The 12,562-nt window shown below is 35.6% G+C and overlaps 1 protein-coding gene across 3 annotated transcripts in view; it reads left to right on the forward strand.

Moving 5' to 3' along the window:
- LOC145665001 (uncharacterized) overlaps window positions 1-5,169 on the forward strand; it is a 28,832-nt gene extending 23,663 nt beyond the window's left edge. For 2 of the 3 annotated variants that reach the window (XM_081732185.1, XM_081732188.1), the window contains one exon: window positions 1,145-5,169. In XM_081732185.1, the coding sequence (XP_081588311.1) occupies window positions 1,145-1,821 (677 nt within the window). In that variant the 3' untranslated portion in view covers window positions 1,822-5,169. The remainder of the gene's footprint in view (window positions 1-1,144) is intronic. The other variant, XM_081732186.1, reaches the window with a different exon arrangement.
- Window positions 5,170-12,562: the final 7,393 nt, after the last annotated feature.

Genomic DNA, 12,562 nt, shown 5'->3' on the forward strand with positions numbered 1-12,562 from the left:
AATTAGAGCCTTGATCTGGGTTTATTCACTCAGAATTGGAGGCATTGGAGTAGTTGTTCAAGAGTTATTGTAATAGTTAAAATTTTCCAGTTGAGAACTAAATATTCATTGCTATTTTGATAGACTGACTTTGTATACAACAAAGGCCGTTGCACTCAACTAATGGGCTTCCTGATTATTATTATTTGTTGACAATCATCTACGTCGAGGGCGCGGTGGCTCAGTGGTAGAGCGTTCACCTCCGGTGCTTGGGGTCCCTGGTTCGATCCCAGCTCGCACCGTGTGGACTTCGTGGTGGACAAACACCGTGCTCGTGGGTTGTCTCGGAATTTTCCCATTTTCTTCATTCCGCCGTTTTACTCATCTCTCATCATCACCGTTTCCTTTAGCCTAACCGGTATAATCGTGGGACGTAAAACTTAGATTTCATTTCATTTATAATTATCTACGTCATGTATGATCCAGCTAATCTATCCTCTGTTAGCCTGAAAATTGTCAAACACTTTATAATTATATAACATACATTCGCTACACGAATGCTCCCGCCAAGTGAACTTTGTGGTGGACAAACACCGTGTGCGTGGGTTTTCTCGGGGTTCTCCCGTTTCCTCCCACTTTCTTCATTCCACCATTTCATTCATTACTCATTATCACCGTCTCCTTTAGCCTAACCGGCATAATCGTGGGACGTAAAACTCAAAATTTCATTTCATTCATTTTCTTTCTTCATTCCACCATTTCCTTAATTTCTCTTCATCACCGTGGGATGTAAAACTTACAGATTTCATTTTAATTTTCATTTCAAGTTGACAGTATATAGAGTACAGAACCTTGTACTTACTAATAAATAATTTCCAATTACTACGTACTTCACATATAAGCACTGTTCGTAAATTTTGTTCATACCAGAAATTTCGTACGTAAGTATGAATTTACGTAATTCGGGTATTGTCTATAATGACTTCTTTAGAACATGGCAGAAAAATTAAACTCGAAGGACTTATAATTACATTTGGTAGATACTTGTAACCTACATGATTAACATAAAGTAAGCCTAGAATAATTGAAGGAAGACTTATATTTTGTGTAAATGACCCAGTTTACTTTTAATGTATTCATACTTTTTTTTTTTCTTTCTTTTCAGTAGGCAGTGCTAATAAAGCCGAGCAGTTGGTAACAGAAGGATATTGGAGACAACCAGTGAAGAATGGTTCCTGTCCTACACAAATACTCTTAGACATAGTGCAACAAGAGAAGTTTCGGCAGCTATTGAAAAGCAAAACTATTTCACGTAGCTCTGTGTGGCAAATGATTGTTGATGAAATGTCCAATGAGGGTGCAGCATTGCCTTATCCATCGAAGCAAGATGCAGCGATCAAGTGCCTCCAAAAGTGGTCGTATCTGAGGAGGACGTACATGAGACTGAAACATAATAACTGGAGTGGTTGTGAGAGAATATCTTTTGATAACATTGATCAAAGTGACGATTCAAACGTACGTTCAGTGTTAGATACTCTAGGGTTATCGTCAAAGCATTCTAAAACACCAGTAGTGTGTAAAGAAGTGTCCGAAAGTGATCGAACAACTTCGGAAATTGGAGGGAGATTTTGCGCGAAAGATAAAATTGGCCCAAAAATGATATTATCGTTTTTGCAACAAGAAAGTAAAAAGTTGGACAACTTTGTGGTGAAGTTATTCGAATTAATAGATATGCAGAACAAACAGCGTGACGAATTGTTGTCTGTATTAAGAACCTGTCTACAAAAAAAGCATAAACCTCGGAAACGGAAACGCCAGAGCGATTTAAGTTGCTGTAACTGATAGCGTAACTTGTGTTAATTAAAATAGGCAAGTACTCAGCATTCCATATGCTAAGCCTCGACAGGACCTATCTTCTGATACATTATAAAACAAATAAACTTGGCTAAGTAAAAGTATGGAAACATGTACAGCCCACAGCAAAAAAAACCTGCAACATGAGCATGTAACTATGCCTAACAGCCCAGGAACTCACTATAACGTCTAAGTGGCACGAATCACGCCAGCAGAAACTTCGGCGTCCTCCCCTGCACACTTATTTTGCTACAAAAGACTTCGTCGTTTCACAATAAACTTACATGCTCATGTCGCAGGTTTTTTGCTGCGGATTGTACCATAACTTAAGTACTATGAAAGAATTGAAGTCAGAAAAGCATAAAACTTGTGCCTGGCCCATTTGTATTGTTCTTAAATAAACCAAAAAATATTTCTCTGCTGTTATCCTTATGTACGAGGGGCAGTCAAAACGTTCCCGGAATTTCGTTTTAACTATTTATTACCACAATATAGATACACATTCACTTACTCGCCTTCAAAATAGGTTCTTTGAGAACATATACACTTGTTCCACCGCTCCTGCCATTAATGGAAACGAACACTGAAAGTTCTGTTTTGGTATGTTCCGAAGTTCTGCCGTCGCGTAGTTTGGACGTCTTCCATGGTGGCAAAACGGCTTTTTGATCGTGGGAAAGAGCCAGAAATCCGCTGCTTTAGCACCAGCGGAATTGTTTTTAGCAATTACAGGAGCGGTGGAGCAAGTGTATATGTTCTCAAAGAACCTATTTTGAAGGCGATTAAGTGAATGTGTACCTATATTGTGGTAATAAATAGTTACAACAAAATTTCGGTAACATTTTGATTAACCCTCGTATATGCTATAAAGGAAAAAATGAAATGAAATCTTTGAGTTTTACGTCCCACTGTTATGCCGGTTAGGCTAAAGGAGACGGTGATTATGAGAGATGAGTGAAAATGGTGGAATGAAGAAAGTGGGAGGAAACGGGAGAACCCCGAAAAAACCCACGAGCACGGTGTTTGTCCACCACAAAGTTCACTTGGCGGAGGCTGGGATCGAACCCGGGACCCCAAGCACCAGAGGTGAACGCTCTACCACTGAGCCACCGCGCCCCCTATGCTATAAAGGAATCTATTAAACGGTTTACTCTAATTTTTATTTGTAAGTAGGTGGTAGTTCAACGGGGCGGTTCAACAGAAGTTTTATGCGTTTTAAGTTCACTTCTTTCGTGGGACATGGGTTAAGTACCTTTTTGCATATTCTTATTTATTTACAATCGTTCCTTAATGTACCGTAGGAAATGACCTATGGAGACCAGTAAAGTTGTACTGTTTTGAATAGAATATAAATCAGTGTTACTTTTCTCGTTTTGATCTACCATTCTTGTATAGTTTACAAAATGTTTCTGGCAATTATTCATTTATTTATATATTATTACAGGAGGAGCTGTTACTTATTTTGACTGTTAACCCCAAAAGAGAATAATAAACTTGTTTCTATTGTTCTCACATTTAGTAAGCGGTTTGAAAAGAGAAACAGCCAACATTAATTTATGTCTGATTAAGATGATTAATTTTAAAAGTGTGTTTTGCGCTTTTCTGTATCGTATTCAGTGGCGATTCTTGAGGGAATAACTTAAAATATGTTCCAAACCTTGTATACAAAATTTGGAACTTAAGTTTCTTAGTATGTAGTACTTTTTTTTTTTTCAATGTGACTGCTCTGAGAAACTGCCACTATTGTCCAAATTTCGTAAATAGCACAGAAGAGCAAGAACATTAATTGTTTGGTACTCTTCAAGTGTGAAGTTCCATATAAACATTTTTTTCATTCAAGGGTTCGTATACGTTCAATAGCAGCTCCAGACTTCGTACAAGAGGGAGTTCACAAACGGCGAAATCTGCTCTACTGTCCGGCCTTAACTCTTTTGGGATTTCCACTTTTTAAGGTAAATTTTAGACTTTCACTCAAACAGCTACCGCTTCTTTACCATTTATCGTAGGATCATGATTCATACCTTCTCTTTTCTTTTTAATTTCAGAATCGAGAATCTTGTCCAACGGTACTACTCACTTGTCCGTATTATACACCAGAAACTGGAAAATCGGGAAAACCTGGGAGTTTTTTCGGGAAAAAAATCGCCTTTCTGGCCCGAGCCTGGGTTCACGTAGGGATTTGAAAATATCTTAAGAATACGTAGTCATGTACACAATGCGTGTGGAAAACTTCAATATCGTATCTTGAAAACAAAGGGTGGAAAAAATGTTTGAAAGACTTAAAGAGGTGATCTATTTATATATATAATATTCATATTCTAAAAATTTACTGCGTCATTACTATTTGGCCGGAAATGGTTCAAACGCCATTTTCTTTAGTATTACACGCCGTTTCCAACGACACCACTCACATGACCGTATCATACACCTGAACCGGGAAATTTTGGAAAACCCGGTTTTTTTTTAAATCACCCGCTCGGAACATTTGCGCCCCTCGGACCCAAATTCACGTAGGGATCTGAAAAGAAAGATTGAGAAATACTCAAAGGTGTACACAATCCGTATGCAAAATTTCAATCTGATATCTTGAAAATTAAGGTCGGGAAACATTTTTGAAATTTGCCTTTAAAAAAAAAAAAAGTTATACCCCTCCGCCCGCACTTGACGCCGCAAGCTGACCATCCGGTTCCAAACCGCATCTGGAGTGTTCTTTGGTCCATACTGGACTTGACCAATTAACAAAAAGTTCAATACGTGTTATGTGAGCTTTAGTAAGTGTTTAAACACAACACTACTCCATGGTACAATCCGCGGCAAAAAACCTGCAACATGAGCATATAAGTTTATTTTGAAATGACGAAGTCTTTTGCTCCAAAATAAGTGTACACGGGAGGAGGCCGAGCTTTATCCTGGCGTGATTCGTTCCACTTAGACGTTATGTTCATTCCCTGTGCTGTTAGGCGTAGTTTCACAATAAACTTACATCCTCATGTTGCAGGTTTTTTGCCGCGGATTGTACAATGGTACAGATTCGTACCAAAAATCCCAAAAGGGTTAAAGCGTCCAGAGATTTAATATAAGAGGAAAAATAAAAACTAATTTGCTATTGCATAACTATACATGCATAGTTTATATATTACATATAAAATTGTTGAACTTAATTTTAAGTACTTGATTCAGCAGAAAATTCAAACTGTTCAAGAATAGGCAGCAATTTTTGTCGCAAACAATGCTCAACCTATTTCTTCAAGTTGAATTTCTCAATCGATTCTGTAAAACTCATTCGGTTACATGTCTAGTAAATACATACTTATTAAGTCAGATTTGAAACTCAGTAACTGTGATTTTATTCATTTCAATTTGCAAGACCTAGACCTACTTTTTAACGTAGAATCTGAATCTCACATACTCCTACGGGGAAACAAACTCTGGTACCCCATTCCGAAGGTAGTTAACTAACCATATATCAACGAGGAAGTTGAAAAATAGGTGAAATTCTGCAAGTCTGGTGAGAATCGAATGTGTTGAAGACCTCTTAAAATAGAAGTTATTGACGAGCCTATGAAACAATATTGAATGTAGCCGGAGACAGTAACGTGGTCCTACAATTCAGATGTCTTGGAATCGAGGTAATGTGGTAGAGGACGGCCTATACTAAGATATTCGGAGTCGATATTCGCATGACTGTGTATCCTACAACTACACCGCCGTTATTTGGAGCCCACGTTAATACGAGGTTCATCCAGAAAATAAAGACCAGTATATAAAATTAAAAAAAAAAAAAAAAAAGTAACATAATTGAAGTTTTCTTCACTTCTCTAGGTAATTCCTGCATTTAAATATTTGTTGTGACGTCACGAGCTTCAGAACTCTATATTATACTTACCCGGGATGTACTTGAACCTGAACCCACAAAGTAGGGGTGATGCATACATTTCCTGGAAACTTGGGTCAAGGTAAGATCAAAACCGGTTACCAAAATTGGGGAGGTCTCGAGCATTTCGCTTGAGGGCAGCACGTTACTCATTTTTATTAACATCTTTAAGCGTGTCTTAACGTCCGTTGCAACCCCGAAAAATCTGAAACGGTGGGACAAATATGAAAACACAAAAACATGTCTTTCATCATTTTAAAAGTATAAGGTATCAAAGTAAAATAAATTGTCCCAGACGGGATCCAACTCAAAATTTTTAAATGGAAAGACTTGCATATCGTATGAAAGGTGGTGTTAAATCAAGTCGCGACTCTCTACGATAAGCCTGTGCAAAATAGCGGTGGGTCAAAATATCAATACAATTTTTATTGCAAAGTGTATAGCCACTCGTATGTATCTAAAACGGTGGAATAGGTGTAGAAACAAAAACACGGATTTGTCGTTATTTCAAAGGCGGTTTAGTGCAGTGACCACCTGCCTTAATGAATTGGGGCAAAGAGTATAACATGGGAATTCTGAATGAAGCTCGTGAACAGATGCAATAAATGTTTACATGTAGAGGAGTGAAGGGAGCTTCAGGTATGTAACACAATTGTTTTTTCCAATATTTTTTTTATTTTGTATAAATAAATAAACGGTCTTTATTTTCTTGATGACCCTCGTATTAAGTCCTGCCATGCATAAGCTTGATGTTGCATGAAGGTGTAAATAAATCAATAAATAAATTTGTTTTGGGTAATCTTGTATTTCTATTTTTTTTTTTTAATTTTTTTTTTTTTATTGATTGATTTTCTTAAATTATTATTCTTTAAGTCATTTATCATCAATGTGTACCTATTCTTGGATGTCTACTCTCCGAACATATATTTCATTAATACCTTCCAGCAACCTCAAAAATACATTTGATTCCATATTTTATGCAAAAATTCTGTTTATGACTTTATGTTACTCAACCAGATTGAGAATATATCAATAGCTAGCTGGATACTACAGTCGTTTCCATAGCAATGTAAAACCAAAAGAAAAACTGATAGCTTGAATGGTGACAATCCTAATTTCTGTGTTCAGCATTTTACAGTCTTTCGTCAATTTTTCAAGCAAAAATCATGTGACGAGATGAATTTTGAAAGTTGTTTTAAGAGAGAACAAATTTGTTAAGATTTTAAACGAATAAAAAGGCAACTGTAAAATAAACTGATATCGAAGTTCCCATCCTGTCTATTCCAATATTTTTTTCCTTTCTTTTTTAACAGGCAATGGTCACAGTTTTACAGCAGCAGAATAGCAAAATAATAATTCAAATTTTAATTATTTTTCTATTCTGATTATATAAAACAGAATAACGTTTTAATTCAAATTTTAATTGTTTTCCTATTCTCGTGATATGATGCTACAGGTACCGAAGTGACAGAAACTATCCTCAAACGAGAAATCTAGATTCAATCCTCTGCCAGTTAAACGACAAGATTTTTATTTGCAACACATTTGTGTTTTCTAACGAAGCAATCTTTAAAATTCCTCTCTTTTATTACACAATTCCAGACACCAATGACCGGGGGCACGGTAGCTCAGTGATTGAGCGCTTATGTCTGGTGTGTGGGGTCCCTGGTTCGATAGCCGGCCAAGTGAGCTTGTGGTGGACATCATCCTGTCTGAGGTTTCTCGAGGTACTCCCGTTTCCTCCCACATGTCATTCCACCAATACTTCCAATATCTTTCCCTTGCCTTAATCATCTGTTTCCCTTAGCCTAAAGAAGATAATCGTGGGACGTTAAACTGAAAGATTTCATTTCAAGATTGTCGAATTCTAAGTTAGGATGCATTTTTTGTAATTTCTCTGAACAGCAGCAAACTACTAAATACGTCCTTAACAAATGTTACCTCAGTATATTTTAATATCGACATTTGATTCCAAATTATTATGAAACTTCTTTTTGAAGATAAAACATGCTAGACACGGCGCAAGATAACTTTGCACTTTGAAACCTTTGCTTCCCGAGCGAGTGAGATGAAAATGAGAGGAAATGGTTGATCCTACGCATGCGCAAGATATGTTGCCAACCGCGATTATCCAAACTTCTCAGTAGTAGATCCTATTTTTTTTTTTTTTTTTTTTTTTTTTTTAATAGTTTGTTTATTACTGAATGTTTGCCTCTTTGCAAAGCATCACACATCCTCTCCACTGCTTTTGCAACTGGACTGGTACAATTGACAACAATAGACCGTCGTTTGCTCTTTCTTTCTCGAAGTAAGCTCTGACACTATATATCAATTCCCTACTTAGACTTCTGATCGTAGTACTGCTCCCGAGTTTTTTAAAAAAAGATCTTTCATCTTCCATATCATAGCGTTAATTAACCAATGTATAAGAGAATTTGAAATCAATTATTAAAATTAAGAATAACTGAACGCCTGAACGTGCCGGCATAAAAAAAGGGGTAAAGAACTCATACAAATACATCCACACAAACCCAGATATTAACACACAAAAGAATAGATACACATAGTATTTTAGTTCTACAAATCACAAAAATTCAGATTTATATACACCACTATAACACAATGCTAAGTAATACTGAGTGGAAAACATTCTTTCACCCTTCTTATTTTGACCTTTGGGTTACCAAAAAAAAAAAAAAAAAAAAAGTAAAGAAAAGAAAAAGAAATCCTCCCACACATCTGTTGGTCAACAGAACACATGGTACATTTTGGCAATCGTAGCATTCCATTCGCTTAGGGTCTAAAACAAGAGACATTGCTCACTCACCCCTCGAAATAAGATATTTCCGATGCTTGTGGAGGTTTTGTTCTTTCGCTGGGTTTCGTGTAGATGCTGGTAGATTGAAAATAAGGTGTTTGTTGTTACTATCGTATTCCGGTCCAGTGTAGTGTGGAGAGGCTAGTGTAATAGTTTGTAGGTGCTTCGGTGTGTGTTGTAGTGAATTTAACGTGACTATAAATGTTATAAACCCCAAAGTGAAGCACAAAAAGATCCCAAGGATGGGTTGCTTCATGAAACACAACTTTCAAAATTAATGATGTTCAAAAAAACTCTGTGAAGTTAGGTTCGGGCAAATCGGGAGGAACGAATGGATATCAGTTTGTAATCACGTGAAGCAAATTGAAACTCAGTATTGGGAAGCAGAAGGAATTATGGATAAAATTTCTGAGAGGGTCGTTATCAGTCTGGGTGGTGTCGATAGTGATAGCAACAGTGATTCAGAAAAGGACACTGACGGTGACTTATCCGGAATAGAAGAAATGTAGGTGAGTGTTTCCTTTATGTACGCATACACATAGATGAAAAATATTTGACTTTCATAACGTACGAGTTACGAATAATATCTTACATTTCTAAATTCATGGCGAATATTTATTTCAGTTGGCAACGCTGATAAGTTCACTTTTCTGCCTCCTAAATCACGGTCAGATGGGAGCCAAATCGCGAACAGCATTACGTCACTCAAGTGCAGAGTTGTTGTGCGCCGTGTCTAATGTGGTTGCATAACTCGTGAAAAATACTATTGGCTGCTACATGAAACGGAAAAGTGATGATAGTCACTTTTCATTATTAGAGAAATGAAACGATTTTAAAATGGCATTTACTTGGATATTGTAATTTATCGTTAATTAATACTTTAAAAAAAAGTCCCCTCGTACCCCAACTTCCTTTATACAATTCGTTACGTCTGTATGAAAGGGTTGTAAAACTTGTATATTTACATACAGCATACTAGTTCGTGTGGAATTACTTGAGATAGCTTTAAAGTTTATTTTCCGTCGTTTTCGGCAGCTTGTAACTCTAAAACGAGATGTTTTTCGACCCACGTTTATTAATTTTTTCCTTCATTTGATATAAGCAATCACATTCCAGAGTTTAGGCATCAAACTTATAATAATTATTTATTTATATGAAAGTACACAGGCATACACCCATAACATACCTTCTTGACTTACATAATTGATGGTAACATGACCTTACAAAGAAGAAAAATAAAACATGGAAAGAAAAGAAAAAATACTAAAAAATAAAAGGGAAAGAATGTACAATCCAGCCACGAGAACAATAATATATATATATATATATATATATATATATATATATATATATATATATATATATATATATATATCAGTACGTTAACAAATAATGATAGATCATACATGGACATTATGCAGTATTTCATATAGAAGTTTAACAAATTTAACTTTTCCATATGAAAATAGATCTATCCTATCATTTAATTTATTATAGACTCCCAGCATTCGTATAATAGGTGTGTGCGCATGAGTTGAACTTTTCGACATAGGTATATAAAAGATATTTTGATTTCTGGAGCGATATCTTGGTACATAGAAAAGGATATGTAGCAACAGTGTTGAACTATTAATTCTAACTTATTTGTCAATATATTTCTTAAAATAATAAGAGAATGTACAATTCTTCTATCCTTTAAACTACTTAGGTTAAATAGCGAGCGTAAAAATGACACTGACAAGTGAGTTGTTGAATCTGGTTTAAATGTTTTATAATATAAATATCTCAAAAATTTGTTTTGAATCACCTCAATTGCTTGGATGTCTCTCTTAAAGTGGGGACTCCAGATTACCGACGCATACTCCAATTTGCTTCTAACTAGGGTTGCATATAACTTGATAATTACTGATGGTTGTGAAAATATTTTTGCGTTTCTGATAACAAAACCTAAAGCTCTATTTGCTGAGTCAATAACACTAACTAAATGATTGCCAAATGTTAATTTACAATCAAAAATTACACCAAGATCTCTAATCGATGTAACATTCTCTATTTGGATATTATTAATTTTGTATACATATTTAACTAGTTTGTTTTTTCTACTAAAGGTTACACTTTTACACTTATTTACGTTCAATTGTAGTTTATTTCAACCACACCAATCTATGATTTTATTCAAGTTTTGTTGTATTATATGTATTATATACTATCAGAATACCCGTTTTTTCACATTTTGGACATAAAGGGCTGAATTTTGATTTAAATGGCATCGGAAACGTCACTGTTCGTTTCAGCGACCCCGAAAATTATGGATTCTACGCTAATATCGGTCATTTTCATATATATCTCCCCGAAGTTGCGGAAATGAATTTGGATTTAAACAATATCGAAAGTGTCACTGTTCATTTCAGCAAGCCCCAAAACTATGGATTCGACACTAATAATCGGTAATTTTCGATCGTTTTTCTCTATCAGCCTCCTCCCCTAAGTTGCACCGTCAAAGTGATACGATAAAAACCATATCAGGTCCGAACTTCATCTATGTTGAAAATTTGATTGAGATCGGTCGGGTGGTTCAAGAGTTATAAAGTCACGTAATCACTTTCATTTAAATATTATTATTTATTCATTATGTATGTATTTGAATAATACTTATTTATTTGAATAAGACCTACAAGTGTAGCATTCACATATTTATCTGAAACTTAGCATGCTTACTTTCACAGTAACAGTTCCTAGATAAATCATTTTAAAATGTAGTTCAAGAATATTCTTAACTCACTCACCGTATGAGGTCCCCAAAAATTCAATCCAGCGTTCACAGCTCCTTTCCACTGACTTCTGTCAGGCAACTGGATTCAGTTTCTGTATCTGCGAGATCCATCTTAATATTGTCCTCCCATCTGCGCCTAGGTCTTCCTAATGTCTTATTCTGATTGGTTTGCAGTTAAAACTTTTAAAGTGTTCCTATTTTCTTCCATTGTGGCTTCATGATTTGCATGCCTGAGTCTTCTAGATTTAATCATCAACAATGTTTGGTAAACGATATAAATTATGCAGTTCTTCGTTATGAAATCCCCGCTATTTCTTGTGTGTGCGCCTCTGGGTTCGAATATTCATCTCAAGATTTTATTCTCAAATACTTTCAGTCTGCGTTCGTCCCTCAGAGTAAACAACCATGTTTCGCAACCATACAGACCAACAGGAACGATTATATAAATTGTAAGCTTCACATTTTTCGACAGAATTCACGAGGATAAAAGAATTTGGGCTGATGAATTCTCTGGTTTCAGTTCACATTTAATGTCTTTGGAGTAAAGTTTTGGTCTGTTAATGTTGATCCCAGATATTTGAAAGTACCGACTTTCTTAAAAGTGTTATTTGATATTTAATACAAAAATGTTAATTCGTTCCTTAAATCCTTGCGAAAAAAATTACGTAAACACCGTTATATTGTAATAAATTCTGAAATTGTAGTGTATGAAGAAAATATTTTATTTCTTCCTTGATAATAATCTGTACGAGCGAACAGACTTTTCTATGTTTAATTTTCTTTGAACGATTGTTTTTTAAGCCTATTCTTTTACTTTTCACAGCAGTTTGAAGTAGTTTTGTGTGAGGAGTGAAAATTTCTCGTGAACATTTTCGAGCAACATTTGTTTGATTTCAAATGTAGTCTAGCACGAAAACAATGCATCAAGCGACTTCATTTAGCTTTTGGGGATAAAACAGCATCCAACAGGATTGTGTACAATTGGTTTTCCAAGTTCGACAGTGATGAATTTCGTGCAGATGCTCCATTCACGTCTGTTGTCCCAGTAATGTTAATTCTGTGCGAAGCCGTTGGATCCTACAAAACTTGACCCAAGCTCAAAAATAGCATCATATCAATTGGTGTAAGGAAATGCTCAAAAAGTTCAACCGATGTACGTCAAATTTGCTGTACTACAACTTTACAGAGGACAAAACTTAGTCCTATTCATACGAACCTGTAAGTAGTTACATATATAACTACAAAAGGTTGTTCGGTTTATATCGGA

The sequence above is a fragment of the Thermobia domestica genome, chromosome 11, assembly GCF_964235325.1.
Source record: "Thermobia domestica chromosome 11, izTheDome1.hap1.1, whole genome shotgun sequence".
In the NCBI taxonomy this organism is placed as follows: Eukaryota; Metazoa; Arthropoda; class Insecta; order Zygentoma; family Lepismatidae; genus Thermobia; species Thermobia domestica.